The following is a 22,464-nucleotide window of genomic DNA, read 5'->3' as shown; positions in this document are numbered from 1 at the left end:
ACTGTGGGTGGGCTTAAACTCTCCTTCGAAAGAATCAAAGAAAAAGGGCATATTTCATTGTTTTGTCAGTCCATCAATCACCTCTACCATTTTTCATGTTCAGGGTCACGAGAGTACCAGAGCCTATTTCATTTGAGCTTGGTTGAGGGGTGGGGTACACTCTGGATCACAGCCACACCTATATGAACAATTACAATTTAATACTATTCAACATAATGCTTTACTTTATTATCCAATAAGTTTATAATCCATAATTATCCACTCAAAATAAATATTTTACAATAGTACTCTGAATGTCATATGGAATTGATCGAAGTACCATTAAAATCAATATCAGTACTGTATTCATACCATCCACGTGTTTGTATCGATGCTTTACATGAATCCATCCATCCATCATCTTGATCGCCCGTTTATCGTCACGAGGATCCTAGAGCTTATCCCAGCTGTCTTTGGGCAGTTGGTGGGGTACACTCTGAGCTGGTCGCCAGCCAATTGCAGGGTACACAAACACAAACAACTACTTTTACTCACAATCACACTTAAGGATAATTCGGGGGGTTTTTGGAATGTGTGAGGAAACTGAATTGCCTGGAGAAAACCCATGAGGGCACAGGGAGCACATGCAAACTCCATATAGGAAAGCTGCTGAACAGTCTGCCACAGTGCCGCCGATATTCATTAATTGTAGAACATTAATAATATGAATTATAAAAATCATGTTATTAATGAGCTAAATGATTTAAAACATCAAAATACAGTGGGCCCCCGTGTTACGAGATTAATCTGTTTTGCAGTTGGGCTCGTAAGGCGAATTCACCATATGGTGAGCAATCCAAACCTATGTTAAATAGCCAATGCCTTTGTGACAAAATCTTTGGTAATTTGCAAAATTTGCAATTTTGCAAATGTTTGTACTATGTGTGCACATGCATGGCAATGCACATGTATTACAGTTGTATGTATTACATTCAAATGTGGTCATTTGATTATTTACAGCTTATAATTTGGAAACACGGCACGTTTGTGTGATGTGATGATGACCGTGAGTCACTCACACGATGAGGATGAAATTACAAAAATAGGCAGATGAATCATTCATATGTTTGTGCACAGTACAATGTACGATATGTGCCTTTGTAAATATGCATGTGCATGAAATGTACTTTTGTCTGTAATATTATGCATGGCCACGTATATGTGTATGTGTCACCATGCTTTCTGAAAGTGATGTGATCTATCTTCTATTACTGTGCATGTGATATCTTGTCATCCCAGTGGATGCAATGCTTGGTAGTTGGACAAACGGAGTGTGAAGGTCAACCAATGGTGCCTACAGTAAAAGACTGAGTGGATGATGGAGAAATTGGACTGAGACCAGCAGTGGAGAACGGGTACAAATCCTGATGACATTTTTCTTTGTTTCCTAACATTTATTTATGCTCTTTAATACACTCAGGTTCCAAAGGTGACATGCATTCAAATAAAGAATGTATAATCCTCTCTGTATTATCCATTATTACTGCAGGTAGACAAAATGCAAAGCCTATATGCCACAAAAAGTAAGATCACATAAAAAAAAGCCTGTGGAAATGTAGTGTTGGTGAGTTACAGCGTGCTCTTGACAAGATAAACACAGCTTTCACCAACTCAACAAATCCTGCATGGGGTTTAAAACTCAAAACACACCAATGCAATTTGACATCTTTCAATTCAATGTTCTTTCATTATATATAAAAAAACATCTTGAATTGTAAACTAAAACTTAAATCACCAACGTTTCGAACAAATATTGATGGAAATGTTTGCTAAACAAATTATGCCAAACAAAATGAAATGTAGAGGGTCTTCACACTAGCTTTGACGATCTTATTATTTTCTCAATCAGCTTTATAGTGACTTTAGATCACAGCAGGCATTTTCAAGAGGTAATGGCTTGAATTTCTGGACCATTTAATATGTGTCAGAACATTTGATTTGAAAGAGTTTTCAAACTCTTGACTCCTATACAGATTACAGTACGATAACAATACGATACAGTAAGTCATTGACAGTGATGGCAGTAATAGGGAACTATTATCATGCATGTCTGGTAACACGCAATCTAAGACCTTCTATCTGCAAACTAGTGATCAAATCAAAGTTCAATTAACTCTGCCTTGCTATTCTTGTCATAGTGAAAAGACGGCACGATTGGGTACACCCCATATTCACCAAGACACAATTTCAACCTCTCTATTTGTAACATCTTATGTATTCGCAATTCCCATGTCCCACAGGCCAAAAAGACACTTGAATGCGTGCCTCACTGTTGATGTATACCAATTTGTTCGGGATTTTCCACTGACAGGAAACAACCACCAATTTTTAAATCATTTGACAAGCCAGCTGATACTTTTATTTCTAGATTAATTTCTCATCTTTAGGGCTCAATTGGACGGCACGTCCGCCTCCCAGTTCAAAGATTACAGGTTCAATTCAGCTCGCCCCGGTCTTCCTGTGTGGAGTTTGCATGTTCTCCCTGTGCTCGTGTGGGTCTTCTTCTGGCACTCCTCCTTCATTCCAAAAACATGTGTGATGCTGTAGGCGTATCGGACACTCCGAATTGCCCTTAGGTGTCGCTGTGAGTATGGACAGTTGTTCGTCTTTGTGTGCTCTGCGATTGGCTGGCGATCAGTCCAGGGTGTCCCCTGCCTACTGCCTGAAGACAGCTGAAATAGGCACCAGCTAGCCAGCGACCCTAGTGGTTATAGAAAATGGATGGGGAAGGCTCAACCCTGAACAAAGTCAATGACAAGTTAGTCCTTACGATCATTGGTGCTCACAAAGCCAGGATAAGGCAATGGCACAGCCTAAGGACCCTGCATTATCCCTGGTTATATATGCTCTCATCCCTTTAACATTCCACTTAATGTCCTCAGCAGTTGAAGTGTATTTTTAGATGCTTAAAATGTTTACCACTCACTTCCACTAGCTTTATTTCTCTTTCTTGCACTGCAGCCTGAAGATATAGTTCACCATGACAAAGCCAATTAGTCAACAATAACAGCATTAAAACTTGTTATCATTATGAGTCATTCCATAATTTGGGAACACACTGTGTTTGGAAATTTCAGTCTGCTTGAAACTCTTATGTTACATTGTAAACAAAAAAGACAAGAACATTTTTGTTTAACATTTTAAAACCTTACCATTTTATGGCTACTTTTAAATGATTAAAAATAAAAGTAATATTCCATTTATTGATTAAAAAACCCACACTGAGAAAGCTGCAGCCGAGATGCAAAACAAAGATTTTGTTTCATCATGAAACTTTAAACAAACAAATGAAATATTTGTATTTTTTTTAATGGTCAGTTATTTTTATTACATAGACAGCATGACAAGATCTATGTGGTAAATGGAGTCATCACAATTTTCGACAGCATGGATGGAAAGACATTTGACCATATGTTCAGTACACTGAATACTGTAGTGTTGGGAATCTGACTGTCTCACAATTCGATTAAATTCCGATTTGGGGGTGTCTGTTATGTTCTGTGGTATTTTTTTTCTGTTCTTCGCTGTTTTGGGCTTTTGTTGGCATTTTATTTGTCTTTTTGAGTTGTGGGGTTTTGTTCATGTGTTTAAGGACTATTGCCCTCATGTCAGTCTCTTGTTAGTTTCATGTTGCGCAAGTCAGTAAGCCAGTAAAACTAAGTGATGCATGAACTAACTGTGACTTTATTGAAACTAGTACAATAAAGTCTTACTTGTAAACTACTGCACTTGCAACACTACTAGACCCTAGCTAGGAAGCATGTATCAAACATTAGTAGCCTCAAATCTCCTTGCCTAAGGTCGTTTGAGGAGTTTAGCAAATTCTTGATATGAAATAATAATATTAATCCTATCAATTGATACTATTTGATATTTAAAAATCTATGTCTTTACCAGTAGAGCACCACAAGGACGATATAATATGCTGTAGCTACTACTCAGGCAAAACTGCAGTTTGATACACTGCGAGCTACTCATACAGTACTACCAATGAAAAGCTACCTTGTAAGATTTTTGTCTCTACTCTTTGCTCGTACTAGCTATAGGATCTTTGCTGCACTTATAGGAAAGAACGACATTCAAAAATACGGAGACGATATTCACTTCTCGAGTGTGTTTCGAAACATCACAATGAAAAAATAACAACCAAATATTGTTATATTTCATTCATAAATTTAGGGGCGCTTTTGTAACCCCCGATGCTTTAGAGCATTGTATTGTATTGTGTTGTGAGTTTTGAGTAAAATGACCATACCTGAAATGATTTGACACTTAAACAAACCAAAACCACTAACCTGTTTTAATACCGAACTAAATGTCAAATAGAACTGATAATTAAGTAAACGCTCAAGCGCCTTTTTGACGCTTCTAAAGTGCAGTATACGGGCAGTCATCACGAAACATCCCCCGGGCGGCGTCAGAAGCGCCTGGCGACTCAGCGCTTGTCACGCTCGTCGGGCGGGATGAGATTACTCTCATACTCGGTCAGGCACAGTCTCGCAGAGGTGCAGCGCGGAGCGTTTGGGAGATGCAGGCTGCACAAATCATCCCGGCGGCTCTGGCTCTCGTCTGCAATCGGCGGCCGGATGCGCTCCGAGGCGGCTTCTGACTGACTACCTGTGCTCTCGCGCGTCTCCAGTTCCTCCCCGCCCTCCGTGTTTACAGTCGTATGTGCCTTCTTTCGGTTCGGGCCGTTGATCGTCAGGACCGCCGCTGTTTTTCGTCAAGCGGTGCGCCACTTTGAGCCGGGCAGCGGCGCAGTCAGCCCCCCACCTCCTTCCCACCCTCGCTCCCTTCCTCCTCCTCCGCCTCCTCCTCCTCTTCACCCCTTCGTACGTTCTCAGCCGGCCGGACCTCGCTCGTCCGATTGGGTCAGGGAGTGTCCGCGTCGTTTCACCGAGGCCGTCTCCCTCGTCTCAATAGTCCAGGCCGGCTGGAAGACTCTACCTGGCCTGCCTGCTGGGTGTTTTGCTTCCGCGGTATGCTGACCGGCTCCTGCCGGCCCCAGGGACCAGCGGGACGGGGTGCTGTGGCTCTGTGACCGAGGCGAAGGAGGAGGACATCCCTGTCTTCAAGCGGAGACGGAGGTCCAGCTCCATAGCAGCCTCGGAGATGATGGCTCACAGTCAGAGCAACAGCAAGTCCCACCGAAGGACTTCGCTGCCTTGCATTCCACGGGACCAGGTAAGACGTACTGCGCGCAGCAGCTCGACCCGACATCGTTGTGTGATTATGACCTTCCAGTCGCCGTGGGCCCGTTTCGCTGCGACACGTGTAGTGTCTTTACGCAAAGTGCCCCCACGGGACTTATCTAGCGGGCGATAACAATCAGTGTTAGTGCATTGTCGGCAGTGGCCTAAATGAGTCGTCATGGGCATCCATGTTTGGGGGGTGCCACTCGCAACTACACCCGGCCTGCCTAATGTTTACTTGCACTCTGCTACTGCTGTTAATCTTTTCATCGGCTTCGTGCTGATGGGCTCAGTTGGAGGCTTTGTATAGTGCAATTACTGAGAACAATACTATACCTAGAGTAAATTTAATCAACTTACTGCATGTGCATTGGACACAAGTGTCACATGTTCCCCAGTTTAAATTTATAGCACAATGTCATATTAGAAATGCTGTTGGATTTCCACCTCCTTGTTATCAGCAAGTGTTGCATCTTGATGTTTAGTGGATTTGTTTAAATGGTAATTTTAGGTTGAAAAAGGTTAATTTTGAGGTGAAAGAGACAACTGATCATATTATGATTTCTTCTTGGCAAGGTTAATTTTGAGTTGAAAGAGACAATTGATCAGGTTATGATTTCTTCTTGGCATTTATATTTTCCATGATTTATCACAGCGCTTTGCGGTATCTGAAACATTTGGAAAAACCAATTTACATCCGTGAGCAGAGTTACTTTTTTTATACATGGTAACTGTAATCAAATGGCAAATACTTGTATAAATCGTGTCTAAATCGCGACACATGGATAACGTCATGACGCAAATGGACGTCACTTCCAGTTTCATGTAACCTTCTAGCCATCTTCTTGTCGATGCCACTGTCTCATACTTTCTACCGTCAATGAAGGACTTTGTATAGATGCCTTTCATCACACGGTCGGTATAAAGCTCACCCCAAATGTGTGGCGCTGTGCTGTGTCTGAGTTTTGCCAGGGTTGTTTACCTCTTCTTGTGGACGTCCGGTAGGTCGCGCACCAGCCACCACATCCAAGTAGTTCTTGTACTCAAGAGACCAAGATATACTCTCTGCAAGTGGAACATCTGCAGAACACAAATGTTCCTTTCAATGAGGATTTTCCCATATGCAGCAATATGACTAGATATTTGGGTTAGTAAAGGAGTAACTGTTGCGTTATCAGTTGTCTTGATGCTGGCTGTTTGTTGGCAACTTGTATACCCAAGATTACTTTCAGAATTGTGGTCTCCATGATCTTGCAAAAATGTGCCATTCCACTCAATTGTACGATCACACACATGTTCATGCGCACACACACACACATACATACACACACATGCACGCACACATACACACAAACAGTGACAGGTGTTTCAGCCAATGTGTTGTCCGTTAGCTTGTCCTTATATGTCCTATCAGGTCCCATATAAGTAGTGACTCACGCTTTTGCAGCCAGACCAATATGAGTAATTGCAGGCCAGGTACTGCATTAGCTGTACCCTGGCATGCCTGATGTTTGTTCTTTAAATCTGTCTTCAAATAGCCTATAGTACAGGTGTCAAACCGTTACGTCATTTTATGTGAAAGCAAATTATATGCATTTCCATGACCCTTGCTAAACTCAGTGGCAAAATTTAAACTTGTCATGTATAATAAACGTCAAAGTTGAGTTTTTGTGAAATCTTTTGGTTTGTTTGGTGACGGTAAACTCAACAATAAATCCACAAATTGTTATGCTTCTGATACTAAGCCATCAATTTGTGTACAGTAATAATACTATGAGACAATTTAAAATTGACTACAAAAATTAGTTTGACACTCCTGGCCTACAGTAACAGTTTTGGAGAGTAGGGGATTACCACAACACCCAGTTGGGCAAATGTACTGATGTTTTGATTTGAGGAGAATTTTGTGAGAGATGTTGGACTACACTGAAACAAGTGTGTCTTTATCATTTTTGTTAGGTAAAACCTATGTATCCCAAAATCATCACACTTTAGGAGACCCTCAAATGGCATGCTTGTTAAATAGAGAGCAAGCCATTTTCAACACTTTAGATAGCTCAATAATTCTTTAAAATGACAACAACATGTATAGATGTATGACCAACTGTATAGATTTTTGAAAAAAAAAACAAACAAACAAAAAAAAAACATAACATTTACAAAACTGTAACATTGGAAGTTCTAGTCTGATGCCAAGATTTATGTTGGAGTATCTCCAGGACTGTGGATAGGAAATTATCCTCATCGGACAATGGGTTGAACAATTTATTTTTGAAAGATCAGTTATTTCCATTAGGGCATATCATAGAATAAACACCTGCTATAATATTCTGTATTATTATACATTATTTCACGGCCCGTACATAGCAAATTTCTAAGCACTTTTTTAATGGAGTTTTCAAGTATACAGGCAAGTACAAATTTTGAGTTGGGTACCTTCCGTGTGCTGTATTACCATATTATACCACAGCATGCCAGCCAGCACTGTATTTTACAATGATGATGCAGGGAAATTGAAAAGGGAAGCAATATATGCCTAGATGACAAAAAAAAATAAACTACAAGAAAACAAGACATTACACAAGACAAAAAAAACAAAAAAAATAAATAAATTCATGACACACAGCAAATCAAATTAGACTGAAATGTCCTAAGTTCTTAATACTTCTAACACTTTGAAGCAATTATTAATGCTTAAGTTGATTTACCATGCTCCTGTCTTACCCACTTTAAAGGTGTGGCGATTCTCCCGTTTGTGGCGTAGCCAGTGAAAACCTGCACCATCTCTAAAGACATGTGACCAATTGAATCCTATGGATGGATGCAAGTCCCAGATTGTGGACTTTCCCTGAGATGTATGAATTGAATCGAGATAGGGTTAGGGTCTATAGAGGCTACTTTGCAGTTGCATGTTAATTTGAATTTGGTACTTAAATACAGCCAATTACAATGAACTACAGTTGTTTTGAGGACCATTTTCAGACAAACTCAAAGCTGGCAGTATGTGTCAGCAGTAGAGATTGCCTGGTCACGCGGCCTTCACCAGTGGAACACAAAAGCAGTTTCTTGAATCAATATGTGCAAAATAGCGTTTCATCATTGAGAGGCATGGATCTTAGTGAGGCCTCCGCATCAATCAAAAGAAAACATACTTACAGTAAGTATGTGGGGGAATACACACACTGCTGGATTCGACAGGGTATGCCCTCACGTCGACGTCGCTCCATCCGGAGTGCGTACATTCTGTGGTGCTTAAATCAAACGCTTAAGTCAATGAATCAGCACAGTCAAAAGTGGGTGCAGCAGCATGCCATTTCTGACATAAAAACACCTGAGAATCCATCCATATTTTAAGGGACAGTTGACAAACTCAAGTCCAGTTGGTAAAATCCGGTCCGCCACATCATTTCATTTGGCCTGTGAAATGCTAATTATGACTTCAATGTTCGGAGTAAAATATTAAATTTCCAAGTTGTTTTCAACTTTAAAACAATCTTGGGGGGATAACAACCAGCATTTTTTGTTATCAATCCCTCTTTTTAACAGTTTTACCGGACTCTGATCTAAAAAAATAGGTAAATGGGTGACAATCATATATATTAAATTGATTTGACCACAGTCGTAACGGCCCTGTGACAGAAATGAGAAGAACAGTTTGGCCCATGTTGAAATAAAATAAATGCCTCCAGTTTGCCCTGTTTGCAATACGTGTCCGGTATTTTGGGAGTATTAAAATCGAAGTTTCTCCAAACGCTGACCAAATTGGAGAATGGCTAAATTCTCAGATCCGAGCCGATCCGTGTTTGTGTGTAACAACCATAAATTTGCGATTTACGTCATTACTCTACTCCATAGGTGTCGGACTCCAGTCCTGGAAGGCCAATTTCCTTCATGTTTTCGTTTTTTTTCCGTCCATCACACATTTATAAAATCATTAGCACATCAACTAGCTCTGCAGGAGTTTGGAAACGATCCTGATCATTTGAATCAGATGTGTTTGAAAGGGAAGGTTGGAAAACATGCAGGATACCGGCCCTTGAGGATTGTTTGACACCTGAGTTTTACACTATTTTTCACCAAAGACGCAGACGCAGGTAAAGTTGAGAAACGGAAGTTCTCAAGAAGACACTAACAAGACACTGATGCAAGGGGAATCATTTCAGTTTCATATTCCATTTAAAGTGCAACTATCCATACTATCTAATACACAAAGACAAGTACAACCCAGACACTCATGAGTTGTTTAAGTTGATGGACTGTCAGTCATCTGCACCTCTGTTGATAGTTTCATTTGAATATTTTTATATGGAAGTAATCTTGCTCCTATTTACATATTTTATTATTTTTAATCATTTGAAATTTCAACTCTTCTTTCTTCTTCACGTGAATATTAGAGATAATACCTTAAAAATAATTTGTTTGAAGATAATTTATTAACTTTGAAAGGGATTTTGACCAAAGTTTTGTCATCTGCCTACAGTATATTCCCCCTGTATGGGGCAGGACCTTTTTTGTAGGAGTAGGACGAGACGAGCGTGAAAACCCATTTCCCTTAAGTGTGTGGTACACTTTTTTTGGATAATTTCCAGTACCCCGTAGACTATATGAACAATGACAACACACATAGTGGTTTTATTTGTGTTCTCTCGTGGATGGCCCTGAATTAACTTTCTTTAATTAATTGGTTAAGATGCTCACATCTGTATGTGTACCAAGCTTTAGGTACAATCCCATAGAAAATGAAGCTCTCCAGAGTGCAGTTGTACCTGAGAGATGCGGGGTTTGCATCAACCATTTCTGATGCAGTATTCATGAAGCCGGCTGGTGTAGCCTGCCAAGCCAGAGGCAACACAGGCACTTTACTGGAAAGGAATCAGTAACATATTTTCATTTTTTTCTCTGACTTTAATTTTGTTTTTTTGTGTTGTTTTCTATAACAAATTAACATTTTGCTGTTGATAAGTCAGACGAAAGAGCTGATCTTATTTTAATGAGGAATGAGCACGATGCAGAGATAATAAGATAATAAGATAAGTGAAATTATTTAAATGTTTTGTATGGTGACGTACAATGCTTTCCTGCAGATTTTCTGAAATCAAAATTTCTGAAAACCTCAGTTATTTGACCAGTGACATTTTACATGCAAAAAAGTCACAATAGTCCAGACAAAGAAATCATCTATGCTCATTTCTGAAGTAACAGTTGTGCACAATACACTATTCTGAAGCTACTACATCATCACATGAATACATTGCAAACGTGCCCCCAAAAAACTACTGTCCATGTTCATCAATGCCTTTGAAGTTGCCCCTCAAGCACGAGGAAAAAAAAAATCAGTATATTCAAGAAATGAATGCTTTTTCTTGAAAATTTTGACCATTTACAAATAAAGGTCAGATCTAGGATAACGCAATGCTCCGTTGCATGACAGTCATCATCACATCATTTGCTGTATCTGTGTCAAAGGGGGGCACTGGGGGAGGGAGGGAGACTTTCAGAAGATTTTAAAGCAGACATGTGCTCAGAAGTCTATTTGAGGGGAGGCCCACATCCACTCTTTGACGCAAATGAATTTCCTTAGAGACACACAACCTGTTCTCGTTTCCAGAGCTCGCTGAGTTCATCAAGGCTTATTAGTGCTTCCTTTGGGAGCGCTGAGAAAATTGGTCTTCATTTCAAATAAATACTAAACATTTTTAAGAGTTTAACTGCTCAACAGGAAGCCAAAAACATTTGAATCAGGGAATAAATATACTTCAGTAGACAACGTAACAAACAAATGGGCTGGAATTTTACAAAAACTTAACATTCATCGCTCATCAATAACTCTTTTAAATTAAGTCAGAGAAAGTACAGCACTTTCACACATGCTTTTCCCAAATTCTTTGATAGGAATGTATTTTTGAAATATTCATGATGCAATTCTTAAAAGATTCCGAATGATACCAGTAAAAGAGCTGTTGGACTTGCAGCATGCATCAAAGCAACTTAGACACTGTCAAGTGTACAGTCCTGTCTGAAAAAAGATACACCAAAAATCATCAGAGGCAAACCTTTTCCTTGACTTTTTTATTTAATACCTAAATAATATATTAATGGCGTGCAGAGAGTACACTGAATGCCTCCTGCCGTCTTCAGTGTATCAAATGCAGCAGCCTCTCATTGCAGACCGTTACAATGTGGAACAATGCTTGAGGCCGCATTACTAGACACAAATGTAGAGAATACTCACAATCTATCTTGCACGTGAGCTGCATGTGTCCGATGCTGCAATTCCTATTTATATAAACATACAGTGTACATAATCTGGATTTCCCACACCAGGTGTACGATACTAAATGAGAGTGCATTACAAGGGGGCAGTAGGCTGTATGCATGTTTCTTGAGACCTATAAATATGAAAATCCATCCATCCAAACATTTCTGGTGGGACAGATAACTTTTTAACAGTTTTCCGAGGTGAAATGAGCATTGTACCTACCATGCATGTTTTTGGAATAGTAGGAGGAAATCAGAGTACCTGGAGAAAACCCATGAGGGGCACGAGGGGAACATGCAAAATACGCACAGGAAGGCCGGAAGCGACCCGGGGACCTCAGAACTGTAAGGTGGTCGTGCTAAACACTCTTCCACCATGTTGTTCCCATCAATGCATTATCTACCTGCATCGATCCATTTTCTAGAGCCGCTTATCCTCACAAGGGTCACAGGTTTGCTGGTACCTATTGAAGCGGATTTTGGGCAGTAGGCGGGGGACACCCTGAACTGGTTGCCAGCTAACCGCAGGGCACACAGAGTGGAACTACCATTCACACACCCAATCACATCCAATGACAATTTAGTATGTCCAATACATCTCCCATGCATGTTTTTGGAGTGTGAGAGGAAACCGGAGTGCCTGGAGAGAACCCAGGTGGGCTCTTGGAGAATATGCAAACCCCACACAGGAAGTTTGGAGTGAAGTGGATTTGAACTCGGGTCTCTAAACTGTGAGGCAGACGTGCTAACCAATGCCGCACCGAGCCACCATTATCAACATTAAAATCAATATAAGCAATTCAATTCCTACTTGCAGCAAACTCGATTCAGAGCAAGTTATCGTATATGCAGAGGTGTCAACACTTAAACATTGCGCGTGAGTAATCAGTATTACAACACTCACAATAACATTTGTCAAATGTGGCACAGAGAAAAATGGCAATCTCTTTCAGTACCGAGAGAAGATGTACTTAATGAAACACTGCCCCCTAATGGAGGGCACACTATCCTTCAGTGGGATTCAAAATATTTTGACACACATTGACACAATTAGATATCGAGACTGGCCTGCCTTCAGTACAACTAGAGTAGCGCCTCCCACCTCCCAACCTCGACCGAGCCTCTGATCGGGAGCACCCACCCGCGCTTGGCAGTCCTCCTGGTTTCCGATTCACCACCGAAAGCGTTCCAAGCACCGGCGCGCGGTGGAGAGTGAGGTGGACCAAGAGAAGCGTCAACTATTCTGATTTTGGATTGGCAAAGTAATAAAATGTTTCCATTCACCCTTAGCAATTTCCTCACAAACTAGTCATTGTTGTTTGGAGCACAGTGTGAGTGGTAATTGAATGGATCGCCAGTCAGTTGCGTGAGTGAGTGCAGTACTAACTTTCTTTTGCTCCTTCATGTAGCTATCAATTGTTGAATGTGAGCATTTTTTTTTCCACAAAACCTTGTGAACAGCAAAACTTGCCGTTCCACATTGGGAAAGCGCAAGTCGGTATGGTCTGACTTCATTTCTCTTGATTCATTGACACAGAAGCAGGATGTTGCCCTAGTTCCGGTACAGCATGATCGTGAAAGCAAAATGATTACATTCCTTTTTAATTGACTAATCGTATAAGTTACTATGACAACTGTGATTGACATATGCATGGTCCAAACATTGTCTTGCTGAAAAAAAAAAAAAAAAGGTCATAAGGACATGGCTAAAGTAAAATCAAGACAAAAAACATGGCTCGTGAAATCCATCGGGATTCGAGGCACAAGAATCAAAATTGGGACTCTCCCGGTTAAAACAGGATGTCTACTCACTCGATGTTTGCATGTTTATCATCCTGTTAATATGTTCAGGTTTTCAACCGCTGCTAAAGCTTTTTTGTGTGGAGATTCCACGCTGAGTAACATGCTTGGTAGGTTAATTGCACACAAACATTTTTGTAGTTTTGAATGAGTTTGTGAATGTTTTTATGCTGTGCGGCCAACTAATGACCAGTCCTGTTTATTCCGGTCTTTGCTCCAAGTCGCCTGGGAAAGGCTCCAGCTCACCTGTGACCCTAATGAGAACAAACTTTGGAGAAAACTGCAGAGGAACAGTAAAATGTGAAAGTGGCCAAAAGAGGACCGCACTGCATGACAAGGGAGAGATCCTAGAAGGAGGGAGGTTTATGGGAAAGGCAAAGCGTTGAAAGACAGGCGAGGAAAGGAGAGGAGGAGGGAGGTGGTCGGCTGCCAAGCACAGCAGAAGTGTTGATGGTAAAAGGACAACGAGTCGGTCGTAGTGCTCAAACTAAACACAACCTGAGGAGCCCTCACATGGACTCAGATAAGCAGCGCTTGAGCAAGTTTACCTCAATCACACATTGTTTGTGTTTGTTTTTCATGTTTGTCACCACACGATGCAAATGTGACTCCATACCATAATGTTTTCCGTGCTATAATGCTTTCCCCTGGAAAAGCAAGGGCCAGAGAGGAAAAAAAGAGCAAAAATAAAAAGTTTGAAATGAAGCTACCACAGCTTGCTACTAAAAGGTAGCGGCAAATACTTTTAACCTTGCCTGTACACACACGCACACTCTCACAAACATAAAGTGGCTTCCCTGCTGGCTGTCTAGATGAGGTTTGGTGGCCTTGGACAAGGATTGCCTTGTTACTTTCTCAATGGAGTGTTTTAGCTCCAAAATATGCTTGGTGAGAGGCAGGCGGGCTTGGTCTGGGCACGTACATGTTGAATCTACTGTAAATCTGTCCATACATACACTTATACAGCTTCTACTTAATATTACTCCGGTGACAGTCAGTAAGGTAGCACTGTCCTATTATTTGAATCTACAAAAAGAATAGAATGTCACACATTTGAGCACAGATGTCTATCAAGGCTGACCAATTAAGAAAAGTGCTTCATGGAGAATGCTAAACCTGGACAGTGCCATTATTCAATTAGGGTGGACACTCGACAGGTCATTGATGTTGTTGTGAGACAAAGAGTGAAAGAGTGCTGTCAACAACATTTAAAAAAAAAAAAAAAAAACTCATTGCCTTTTTTTTTTTTTTTTTTTTTACATTTCAGGTACTTTGATGTGCTTTAAGCTATATTTCCCAGATTCAGTATAAGCTGTAACCTGTATAAAACCTTTAAAAACAGTTCAAATTTGCTGAAAGTTAATTTAAGTGGTGTTTTTCTTTTATGTTAAAATTTAGGTATACTTATACCTTCATAGAACATAGTGCAAAGAACATATTTAGGGTTGAATTCCCCCTTTAAATAAGGCTAATTAATTCAGCCGATAGGCAATCTTCATAAAGCTATGAGATGGCATTTGGACCAGGCCGGTGCCAGAGGATTCCTTGTCTGTTTCTGAATATTCAACCTGTGCCCTTTGCTTCTTGGTGTGTGTTACAATTTGTATCCTGTTTGTAATTCTTCACTGCTTGTGAAGGCTCTTGCTTTCATTTTTTTTTCTCATTGGTGTCCTCCTGGTTTCCCTCACTCTGTGCACTGTTTTGCTCATTGCCTGGCAAATTTTTGCTCTATAACATTGCTCATGCAATTTGTTGTTAAACATTGTTTTGGACAATAAAAGGATTTAGAAAATTTTAATGGCATCTGCTCTGTGCTCTGGGGTCCATCACACAAAACTCACAGCCTACAGTAATAGCAACACTTCTAACCACTGTTCTGCCCCAAAAGAAAAAAAAAAAAGCTTTCCTTGGCCTTCCTGTGCGGAGTTTGCAAATTCACCCCATGGTTGTCTGGGTGTTCTCCAGGTGGTCCGGTCTCCTCCCACATTCCGAAAAAAATCCTACTGCCCAAGGTTAGCTGTGATAGGCACCAGCAAGCCTGTGACTCTTGTTAGGAGAAGTGGCTCTAGAAAATGGATGGATGGATGGATGGAACCCTGGGGAACAGACTTTGCTCTTACTGTGTGAAATGTAATTGCACCTCCACAGCAACAGGTGGTGCAGTGGTGCTCTTATTGTCAAAGTCAGGGGAATTTATAAACTTTTTAAATTGGTCAACAGCACTTTCTCCTCAAGTTCACGTTAAAGATGAATGTGATGTACGGAAAATAGCTCGGTGTTTTACAACCTTGTCTTTAGGTTAAATTGTTTAATATATTGGTGTTCCTGTGTTCATGTTGAAGATCAAGGAACATTTATTATTATTTATTGATTTTATTTTGTATCATGAAATAGTTAAGCCGGTCAAAAATATTGCTAGTTTATATAAGATTGACATAATTCAGTCCGTTTGGTGCACTTGTAGTTATTATTTTCTGCTTCAGACTAAACTGTAAAAAAGTAGTTTGTTGAACATTGATTTATATTGCTTTTTTTCATTGTTAATGTTAAAAATGATACCATTTTAGGTCTTAGTTATAGTCACTGCATGAGTGGGGTGGTGCCAAATGTTTTTTTTTTGTCTTTACCCTTCACATTTTCTCTCTTCCTTAAGCTCTTGGTACTTCACCGGCTTTTTACGGATGTTGCTAAAACTCGGCAATGACCAGCCAACTAATCATTCAGTAGTGAATCTGATGGCAAGGTTGTGTTGTGATGTTCCGTTTGTGGGGCTTGGAACCCTCATAATGCCCTTATGTCTTGGCTCCCCCTTGCCATAACATCTTTGAACCATGGATGAAGCACATTGTACTTTGCAAATATCAGACCACTGAGATTTTTCTTGCTCAATGTAGTTGTGGGGGTTCTGAAGAGTCAATGTGTTGTATATCCTGTGCACTGTATGTATCCTCTCTCACTGGGATTACTTCTGTAGTAGCTCTTCATGAGTAGCTTATTTCCCACCCTACTCCATGAGTGTCTAGCACGTGTTCTTGTATCATTAGCCCATTTCTCGCCAGTCTGTTCCGGTTCCTCAACAGCTGGTGCGGACCTAGTTGACCCGGGCGATGCCTGAGCCTATATGACTGTATTCACTCATCCCAGGTATAGGCACATAGCATGAAGGGTCTTTATATAATGGTTCAATGTAAATTATGTAATTGTTCAGTCATTTCTCCTTGGAGGGACACTTATTTACAATAGACACAATCAGCAACAGCAATTTACTGTTTACTCAGTAAACACTCGCAAGCATGTCGGCTAAATATTTATTGCACGTGCTACCAAATGTTTTTAAAATGTGTCAGCTATGCTTAGAAACCGTGCTTTCTGCATGTGTGCATGTTTGTGTCTTCTTCCTTGTGGCTTGTACTTTGTCAGTCTCCTGATAGTGTTTTTTGTCTTGCATTGTCCAGTTGGCCTTTAGATTACCCAATCAGATAATCAAGGATATAATTGAATCCCATGCATCTGGGAGGGCCTTTACAGTATTTCTCTTCCGTTATAGCTTATAACACTCAAATGTGTGTCTCGCTCACTGATGCTGCAAGCACATATTGATGACGTACGTACTGTAGAACAGAAACCCCAGTGAGCCGAAGTCTCAATATTTGCCGACACCTCCTGTGGCGTGGTTAATGACCCGTTTCCACCTTTGGGGTGTTGCTTTGCAGCTTTGAGTTTATAACATCAGTTGAACTGCAAGAATTTGAATGACAACCACATAATAAAAACTTGTGTCTTACATTTACCAATAACATATTTTTCTGCATGATTTTAAAATGTACATGTAATGGTTTATGAAGATGTTGTTATTATGGTTGCCCATAATAACAGCACCTTCATAAAGATTTCCGGGCGCTCAACCCTCTTAACATTAATCCACACTAGTCATTCTACAGAAATAATAATAATGATAATGATAATAAATTTTCCTTTTTCTCCCTTAACAAATTCAATAACCTTCAATATGCTGAACACCCCATAGAACAGAGGCCCCCAAATGCCGGTCCGTGTCTCATACCAGGCCATTGATCAACTGGTACCGGACTGCATAGGCTGCACCCAAATAATGATGTTTTGGAACTGATTTAGTTTATCCTTTAACCGTTATAGTCTATGCTTTATTTGTGCGTTGTTTGGTTTGACAAGAGAGACAGGTTGCAAGAAACAAGCTGAGGGCTTCCATTAGTTTGTCGTTAATGGTGAGCTCATATTATAAATGCACTTTGTGTTCCTTCCCCCCCCAACTGTGGTCCATATATATATATATATATATATATATATATATATATATATATATATATATATATATATATATATATATATATATATATATATATATATATATATATATACACACTAATAGAGAAAAAGTGTCTTAGCAGCTTGGACCTGAAATGCCTGGCACTGTCAATGTCAATCAATAAAAGCAGGAAGCTGACAGAGAGAAGTGGGTTGTGGGAGCTGTGACGCACTATGCTCTAGCAGTAATAGGAGGAGGATGACAAGCTGGCGTCAGTAGCTTTACATGGGTACAACAACGTGCGGTAAAAGCACTCCACTTAGCCGTGCTGTCTTGAAGGGTGGAGGGAGGATGGGAGATGCTCGGAGGAAATGATGTGTGTGAATTTCAAATGAGCTTGGTGCATGCAGGACTTGCTAGCGTGTGATGCATTTTAGTCAGTGAAGTAAAGATGACACGTAGACGTCACAGGGGCTGGAATGTGAACTTGTATTAGCCTAGGAGTTTTTTTGGTTTTTTATTTTAATGGCAATACAGGTTGAGTTTTATATATGTGTTTTAATGCAGATATTGGAATAAGTGTACTCTGATCTGAACCTAAATATGAGCATGCTTAACAAGAACAAGCATTCTCTCTGGTGCAGCATAACTGAGCCCTGAGCTCACAAATATCTTCTGAATGGATGGGCAACAAATCCTACAAACTCCCAAATCTATTGTAGAAAGTGTTGGTGTAATAGTGTTTTAGTTTCAAAACATAAATATCTTTTTTTTTTTTTTTACCTCAAGTCATCAGTTGGAATAGTGTATAGGTCAGTCATATATTTACTCACACCCCCTAGGTACTAAGTTCCAAATGTAGTCACGACGAAGCATGTCATGCATCACACACATGATAGGGAGAATGCGAAAAGGACATGCACAAATATAAATTTGCTGACAGATGCATGCATGCATTTACTTGACATTACATGCAAAGGTTTAGTCATGCAACTCCTCTGTGAGACACACACACACACACACACACACACACACACACAGACGCACACATACGCGTGCACCCATACACTTGCCAGAGGCGGTGTCCATAGCTGCCATCAGCATAATCCATTCACAGAGGACACAAAAGGGTGGAAATTAAAATGTGGTAAACAAAAAAAAGTTATTTGAAAAAATTTGAATTTGTGTAAGTTGTATTAAATTTTGGTCCTCACATACAATATACATGGGTTATTTATTTAGTTTTTGAGAAAACTCATCATACACCTTACTCTGAATTTACTTATTTATAGTTATAACAGGGACAAGAACATACTGTGACCTTCAGGGAAACTCTCAAATTATGACACAATGGAAATGTTTAAAATTCGTAAACTAAGTTTCTGAAATCATAATGCTCAAAATGCACCTGTTTTGACGTCACAGTTTTTCTCTTCTTGCGTGTGCACACAAACACACACACACGTGCACATGCATACACGCACACGCTCGAGAACACACAGGAGGTGAGCATATAATTAGATCAGTAAGCAACGACCAGTGTGGTCTAGTTTAACGGGGCATCCTGAGATGTGTATTGGGAACAATTAGCATCACTGAGCAGCTCTAATGAGGTTTTGTGCAATGAAGATGATGTGGGAGGACGGTAGAGTTGGAGTCATTATCATCATATCCACTCTCATTCAAACATTTGCCCATGAAGTCACACAGAGACACAGTAGAAAGATAAAGGCGACCTGATACACATGTTTTGATGTCTAGCATATTGCATAGTTAGTATTAATTCTTTTATTGGCAATAGTAGTCACCGTAGTTCTTCACTTACCTGACTTGTGTGCAGGTAGTGTGGTTTCATTTTGTTTTACTATCGCCACCTATCCTCACCCGAGTCACTGGCTTGCTGGTGCCGAACCCAGCCATCCTTTGGCAGTGGGCGGGGACACCCTGAACTGGTTGCTGGCCGATTGCAGCTCAGCGGAAAATAATTGAAATTATTCAGCAATCAGGATTCGCTAGCTTTTAGTCTAGGTTGGACTGCTTTTGAATCCAAAATAGAAGCGGCTTTAAGTTTAGTATTATTTGATGGTATTTGATTTGTAGTCAATATGAATATCATCTCTAATATTACTCTGATTTGAAAAATAAACAAACTTAGCCACTTAGAAAATGAGCGCTGCACACACGAACCAAAACTCTGTCGGAGTCTGCAGAATAAATAGTTTTAGACATGTTTTTTTTTTTCTATCTCAGGGTCCTGGTGCATAGTTATGTATCATTATGTACTGTATACTCTTAATCTGATAGATTCAGCTTTGGCGATATCATAACACATAATGACACAGCATAATGATAAGATTTGATTAATTTCTGATTTTCACTTCCTGCTGTTTGTTGGCATTGGGTCTTGCTGAGTTGGAGAGATGTCAAATCAGTCGGATTATGTGCAGTTGTGGAAATAATTATCTATTTTTCATATCTTATGTATTTTTAAAACATTCCCATATTCATCATTTAACTGAAACAAGTGAACTTGTACATATTTGTCATAATGGGTGATCCAGAGACATTTTAATCAGTGGTATTCACAGCGATGGATATAGAAAAAGCTGAATGCTTTGAATCAGTCATCATGTGATGGCAGTGTTCTTTGCTGGAATGTCTTATTGGACAATCCTTTTTGGGTTGGGGAGGAGGCTTTGGCCCAAGTGGACTTCTCTGTTTAAAGTGGCAACCTTTTTCTATGCTGTCTTGATTCACAAGCTCCATCCCTTCTGTTTCATCCCTTGTGCCGTAACCTATGCATTTCTACTAACTTACTCCTGCCAGAAGCAATTGAGCAAGGGCCAAGTGCCCTTCACAAAATGGAAAAGGCCTGAAATGAAAAAGAAGCAGAAAAAAAAAAAACACTACGGAAGACAGAGTGCGAATTCAATTTAAAACTAATCAAATCAGTTCCAAAGATGGAATCAATGTATGCAAATCCAAGAGCAACATCTTGGACAGTCTGTAGCTCCTAAAAAATTACTCAAGGGGGAGTATAGTTTCTGCACTGCACACTTGTATTGATAAAGTGTAGTTAAGCGGGACACAAAAGATTTGTGTGGAAGGCACGCTCCAAGTCCGACACGTCGCAGTGGTGATCACTGAACGCCTAGGACAAATATATATCAACCAATTCCTTATAAAGCACAAGTCGACCTCACTTCCAGTCGGCCCCTTCTTTTTTACCTCAATTAGGGTGAATTTTACAAACGCGAGAAAAGTCTACCCCTGACTTTAGTGGCTATATAGATCATGGCTTTCCGATCTAAACAAATGACATGTGTTCCTAATATGAAAAAATTACGGTACTTTTAGAGGCTTTTCTAAATCATATCACTGCTGCGGTTATGGGGGGAAAAAACTACAAGGCATTGAACGTGTGCACGTAGGAGCAAATCCGGACACTAATGTTGTAACATCAAAATTATTTTGAAGTTTCAATGCTTTATATTTTCTTGACTCAGCTGAATAGCTATAAATCTGTTTAAAAGCCCTCAAAGTCATCATCACTATCTTGCACGACAAATACTGTAGCTCCTCCCATTTTACTCACGGACGTCCTCTTTTTCCTCCTCGGGGAGTCATCAATGGATCTGTCCATTTTGTTTGAAATAGAGGTCTTCGGAGATGACTTGCTGATCATCTTACTTGGGATATTATCCCAAGGGTTTCTTTACCCAAGTTATGACTGTTGTGGGATTAGAGCGTTGAATGTTGCCTTTCACTGTTTCTCCCCCACCTGCCGACATATATGTCAGCAGGCTTGTTCAAGCAAACGTCCAAGGGCTGAAGGACACACATCAAAACATCTTTTCGTTTTCATAATGCATCAAAGTCCGCCTAAAAAAATATTTACACAGCCTTGTTGTTGACAACAAAGAGGCAATTAGGTGGCGCATGATGAAAGTGCATTTTGCGATAACTCTGTGCATACACTCTTAAACAGATGCATACTATATTAAATTAGAAGTACAGTATATAAAATCTAAAAATATATAAAAATATTGGTGGATCCATATCCAAATCCAGTCATCTGACGAATCTGCTTGGTAGCTTGTGAGCACAGTACAGTAACACCACAAAGTTACTTAACAAAAATAATTATGAATGTGGGACAGTTACTAATTATAACATGCATTGGGTTGTAATCACAAATTAATATGTACAATGTAGAACGTACAACATGCATCTTGTAAATTAGCAATTACCGTTAGAAAACTGAAATTCTGGATATTTCAATCATCCCAAGGTTTTTCAGTGTCAATCAATAAAAAGCCATCAAAAATGGTCCAATTGTATTGACAAACATCCAGTAAAAGCAGTGGTGGTCCGTGCATTTCACACTTAGGCTTTCGGTGATTGGATCCCTCAAGCGCACACGTACATGCTGGGTGACACAGGCTATTTTTCAGAGTATTTAAACGTCAATAAACCCGCATCAGCAATCAAAACTTATCATTTTATGTGCCAAATAAATATAAGTAAGAATAAGTCATAGATATATACATATTAGATAGGAAAGTATCTATTATAGATAGATAGATAGATAGATAGATAGATAGATAGATAGATAGATAGATAGATAGATAGATAGATAGATAGATAGATAGATAGATAGATAATAGAAAGAATATAAGTAATAATAAGTAATAATAACTTCAAATTATTTGTCCACAAAGTTTTATGAAGTCCAAGAAGAGCAAGCAAGCTATAACAAGATTGTTCGCAAAATTACAAATGGCAATTTAATGTAAGTGTCACAGCTGGGCATGCTGAATTGGGAGGAAGAAGGAGGGGGACCCACAAAATGCAAAACATGGTAAATCAATATAGCACCGCATTCCTGCA

General features: G+C 39.8%; 1 protein-coding gene across 2 annotated transcripts in view; it reads left to right on the top strand.

Moving 5' to 3' along the window:
* The first annotated feature begins 4,461 nt into the window (after positions 1-4,461).
* Positions 4,462-22,464, top strand: part of pde3a (phosphodiesterase 3A, cGMP-inhibited) — a 59,355-nt gene continuing 41,352 nt past the window's right edge. For both annotated transcript variants that reach the window (XM_088427520.1, XM_088427522.1), the window contains exon 1: positions 4,462-5,223. In XM_088427520.1, the coding sequence (XP_088283646.1) occupies positions 5,152-5,223 (72 nt within the window). In that variant the 5' untranslated portion in view covers positions 4,462-5,151. The remainder of the gene's footprint in view (positions 5,224-22,464) is intronic.

Source organism: Hippichthys cyanospilos, chromosome 11, assembly GCF_059441005.1.
Source record: "Hippichthys cyanospilos isolate Australia breed blue-spotted pipefish chromosome 11, RoL_Hcya_1.0, whole genome shotgun sequence".
NCBI lineage: Eukaryota > Metazoa > Chordata > Actinopteri > Syngnathiformes > Syngnathidae > Hippichthys > Hippichthys cyanospilos.
The sequence above is the reverse complement of the archived record's forward strand: the minus strand, read 5'-3'. Positions and strand labels throughout refer to the sequence as shown.